This window comes from Dipteris shenzhenensis, chromosome 6 (genome assembly GCF_047967505.1).
Source record: "Dipteris shenzhenensis isolate YYH24624 ecotype China chromosome 6, Dip_SZ_1.0, whole genome shotgun sequence".
NCBI classification, from domain to species: domain Eukaryota; kingdom Viridiplantae; phylum Streptophyta; class Polypodiopsida; order Gleicheniales; family Dipteridaceae; genus Dipteris; species Dipteris shenzhenensis.
This window is the reverse complement of record NC_141601.1, coordinates 14385650-14390311: the sequence shown is the minus strand read 5'-3', so window position 1 is coordinate 14390311 and position 4662 is coordinate 14385650. Positions and strand designations below refer to the sequence as shown.

General features: G+C 43.8%; 1 protein-coding gene across 1 annotated transcript; it reads left to right on the top strand.

The window, feature by feature from the left end:
* Nucleotides 1-309: 309 nt before the first annotated feature.
* LOC147900823 (pentatricopeptide repeat-containing protein At5g27110-like) lies at nucleotides 310-3137 on the top strand. The gene has a single exon (XM_087375766.1). It carries the CDS (start codon nucleotides 936-938, stop codon nucleotides 3135-3137), a length of 2202 nt encoding a protein of 733 aa, XP_087231892.1. The 5' UTR covers nucleotides 310-935.
* The last annotated feature ends 1525 nt before the right edge of the window (nucleotides 3138-4662 follow it).

The following is a 4662-nucleotide window of genomic DNA, read 5'->3' as shown; positions in this document are numbered from 1 at the left end:
TCTATTCGGTCCTCCCAAAATGAAAGGGAGAGACCAAACGATAGGGCTCAGCTTGCATTTCAAGCTAGCAGTTACATGTGTGACAAAAGCATACTTTAATATATTGAATTTCAAGCAAGAATTAAATACGAGTCTATCAACAAATGGTACAACAAAGCTAACTGCATAAGAACTCTCATAGAGAGTAGCAAAGAAATCCTCACACGCTGCCTAGGCACACTAGCTGAACACTTTTTAAGAGGCTGAACTTTAACTAGGTCATCTTCAATATCAATTGGGATGCACACTTCCCATAGATAACTAGTGGGAATGAGGCGTGAAGAGACTCATTTTCTCAATTCTTTCCATATTTGAAGGGGCGTCCTCGATCTTGTCATAACCCATTTTGTCCTCTGGATGATGCTAGTGACAACACAAACAGATTAAAGACCTGAGCCCCTATTAATTGCTGAGATGGATATGTTGAAGGGTATGCAAGAAATAGGTGTGACTTGCAAGGTGATGCATGAGAAAGATGAGCTTCATTGAAATCTTCAGCGATAGCTTGCTGGAGGGAATAGCAGCTCATGCTGACCTTCCCCTATCAGGCCATGCAAGGAAGCGAGAGAAAAAGAACTCTTAGGCCTTGTGGGCTGCGTTGCAGTTTTTCATGAGTGGCAACCCATTTCTGTAGCAGGATCCTTGGCAACCCATTTCTGTAGAAGCAGCTGAAAATGATGGGTTGATGCCGAGATCTGCTTGAGGTTTCCTTTGGGGAGCAGCTCCCCTTTGGGCGAGGTCTCTTCCTGCTCTTCTTGGCAACAACCCACCTTGCTCCTTGCCTCTCCCGCTCAGCCCACTATCTCTCAATCGACGTCGGACAAGTCTGAATACTTGGAGAGCTTGTTGTAACTTCTCTTTCTCTTTGACATGTTTCTCTATCCTAGCTTTCATGGATGGGAGCGGCCGTTGGGAAAGGCACACGGTCGTTTTCTGCTTGTGTCAAGCGGGTTGCACCGAACAATTCCATACAATCGTCCTCTTCGTTGTGGCCAACTCGTGCTTACAGTTGTTGGAAGCCTTTCCTCCAACGCATGCCACTGGTGGCATTTCAAACGGAGAAGCGAGAAAATTGTACAGTCATCTCGGAGTACGACTCTCAAAATTTAAACCATACACTGTACCCCCTTGACCAATCTGGCAGCGATGCGGCTTTTCAGACGTATGTTATGGGTTTGCGGTCGTGTAGCACTGCTAAATCCCTCTCCGATGGCAAGCGCCTCCACGAGCACATTTGTAAAAGGGGGCTTGAACATAGTATGGTGTTGGGGAGTCTTCTTATACAAATGTACGGCGAGTGTGGCGCTTTGGAGGACGCTTGTGCAACATTTGCAAATATGCATCGACGGACTGTCTTTGCGTGGAACATAATGATTAAAGCTGATGCTCTGCATGGGCGGGGCAAGCAAGCTTTTTGCCTTTTTATGCGTATGCAACAGGAAGGGATAATTCCAGACAAGATTACTTTCATTAGCATGCTTTCTGTTTGCGCCAGTGAGGTTTCCCTAGCTGAAGGAAAACGGATACACACGCTCGTCATAGACAGCCCATTCATGGCATGCACTATTTTAAGGAACGCCCTTGTAAACATGTATTGCAAGTGCGCTGGAGTACGGGAGGCACATAGAGAGTTTGATCAAATAAATCAACGAAACACGATTTTATGGACTGTTATGATCACATCATATGCCCAGAATGGTCTGGGCAACCAGGCTTTCCAGCTCTTTCAGCAAATGCAAGAGGAAGGGACATTGCCCGACAAGGTAACATTTGTCAGCGTTCTGCATGCATGTGCTAGCGTGGTTGCTGTAACTGAAGGTAAGCAAATGCATGTTCGTGTGACAAGTAGTGGACTTGAGTCAGATACTGTTGTTGGGACGGCTCTTATCAGCATGTATGGGAAATGCGGTCACCTGAAGGAGGCACGCTGGTTGTTTGACAGAATGCTACAGCAGAGTGTGGTCTCGTGGACCGCAATGATTGAAGCATATGCTCATCACGGGCTTGGCAAGGAGGCTTTGCAACTCTTCGACAGAATGCAGTGGGAAGGGTTTGTGCCTAACAAGGTTACCATTGTCAGTATTTTAGGTGCAATTGGCAGCCAGGAAGCTTTAGTGCAAGGTAAACATGTGCATACCATCATTGTTGGGTCGGAATTTGAGTTAGATGCTCTTGTGGATACTACACTTATCAACATGTATGGCAAGTGCCACAGCTTGAAGGATGCGAGGACTGTATTTGACAAAATCCACGACGGTGATGTAGTCAAATGGAGTGCTATGATTGCAGTCTACGTTCAGAATGGTGAGGCTACCAAATGCTTTCAACTTTTTTACACAATGCTGCAAGAAGGGGTGAGGCCAAACAAGGTGACTTTTGTTAGTGTTCTTGATGCATGTGCCAGCTTAGCAGCTTTAGGTGAGGGAAGGCAGATTCATGTATGTATATTGGAAAGTGTATTTGAGTCAGATATCGTTATTGGAAATGCCCTTGTTCACATGTATGGAAAGTGTGGCAATTTTTGTGATGCACAGAGAATGTTTGATAGCATGCAGGAGCGGGACCTGGTCTCATGGAATACCTTGATTGCTGTGTATGCCCAGCATGGGCAGGGCAAGGCTGCACTACGCATATTCCACCAAATGGAGCAGGAAGGTGTGCGTCCAGATAGGGTCACATTTCTTAACATTCTTTCTGCTTGTAGCCACACTGGTCTAGTGGATGAGGGTTTTCGCTACTTTGTTTCAATGAATGAGGATCATGGAATTGCACCTGTTGTGCGTCATTATAATTGTATGATTGATCTTCTTGGAAGGGCTGGACGGCTTGATGAGGCAGAAGACTTGGTGGACAACATGCAGCTTCAACCTAGTCTTGTCTCACTGACCGCTTTACTTGGTGCATGTAGATATCAGGTAGATGCCAGCCGAGGAGAACGTGTTGCCATGCGTGCATTTGGCATAGATCCGGAGAATGTCTCAGCATATTTGATGCTGTCTAGCATATATGGTGCAGCTGGGAGGGCTGAGGATGTAGTAAACAAGTTGAGCTACTTTAATCCAAAGAAGCAGGCTGAATTGCTGAAGCAAAATTTTTAATATTTACATTGTTTTCAATTTCAAGTGTACAATTGCATGTTTGAGAAAGTACAATATGTTTTAACGTCCCAAAGGTAGGAAAAATAACTCTCTCCCCTTAATCTTTTCACGAAGAAAGAGGTAGAAACAAGTCTGTCCTCAAACCTTTTCATTATTCTATCCTCTTCTATTCTCAGTTAAGCATGAAAGAAATAGATGGACAAAGAGCTAGAACAAGTCCACTTCTTTGGTCTTTTCATGCTTCTCTCCTTTCTCGTTTCACACAAGCAAAGAAGATGGAGAAAGAGGTAGAAACAAGTCCTCTCCTCTCTGTGCACATTTATATGTTCCTCTCCTCATGCAATCATGAAAGAGAAAATTTGAGCAAAAGGCCAAAATGATTCCTCTACTTAATTTTCATGTTTCTCTCCTCTTCTCTTCATTCTATTCTCTTGTCATTTCATCCTTATTGAGTGATCATGTGATATCTGTACTTAAGTATTTTGGGTGTAGAACAGATCCTTGCCAGATCTATCAAATATTGCTCCCTAGTAATGGGTCTATACCCTGCTGCTTGCTCCCATGCTTGAGATCGGGGCATCAGCCTGCTATTATGGTAATTATTTGCAAATGGTATGAATGATGCTCAAATCCCAAAGGGCATAGAATAGGCATGTGAAGGAGATGGATGTAGACCAAGAATATCATTTGTCCATTGTAGGATGAAATTGTAAAAAAGTGACATGTTAATCTTTTACAGCTATGAGATCATGCTCCTCCAGTCATTTGTGGCAGATCTGTTCAAGTATTTTGGCAGTGATGAATGCAACCAGGAACTGCCTTTGGCTATCTCTTTGTAATAAAGGGGTTATCTTAATCTTTGCGAGGGTAGATTTCATAAAAAAAGCACTAAAAAAGGGAAGAATCGTATAAGCTTTGCTCTAAACATTATACACACGGCTTGATTTGACAGTGATAGGAGTCCTTATTGATTCAAGCTCCTTTACTTCCATCCCCACCTTTATACTCTCTTTCTCTTCCCATTTGGCCCTTTCTTCCCCTTTGCACTATTCTATTCTCTCTTCTCCCTTTTACATTGCTATCAGAGTATGTTTTTGGCATCTGCCTCTTTGCCTTTCACCTGTTTCCCTACTCCAGCCGTCTCTCTTCCCTGTCAGGGGCGTCAACAGCGCATGGCATGTTGTTGGCAGCACTAAATGCATGACAACGCATCAGCAACTTTATTATCCTTCCTGCTTCGGTACCGGATCATCAAGTTAAACTCCTACATGAGTTTTGTCCGCCTAGCTTGGTGGCCTCTCAAGTCAGGTTGTTTATAAAAATGTTTCAGAGTATTATGATCAAAATCAACATAAAACTCCAATCGATATAAATAATGTCTCCATGTTTTCAAAGCATAGACAACCACATACAACTCTAATTCATGAGTTGGCCAATTTCGTTGAGAGCGAGAAGCTTCTTGCTTTCAAAGGCTACTGGCCTTCCCTCTTGGAGGAGAACTGCTCCTACCGCAATGCCACGTGCA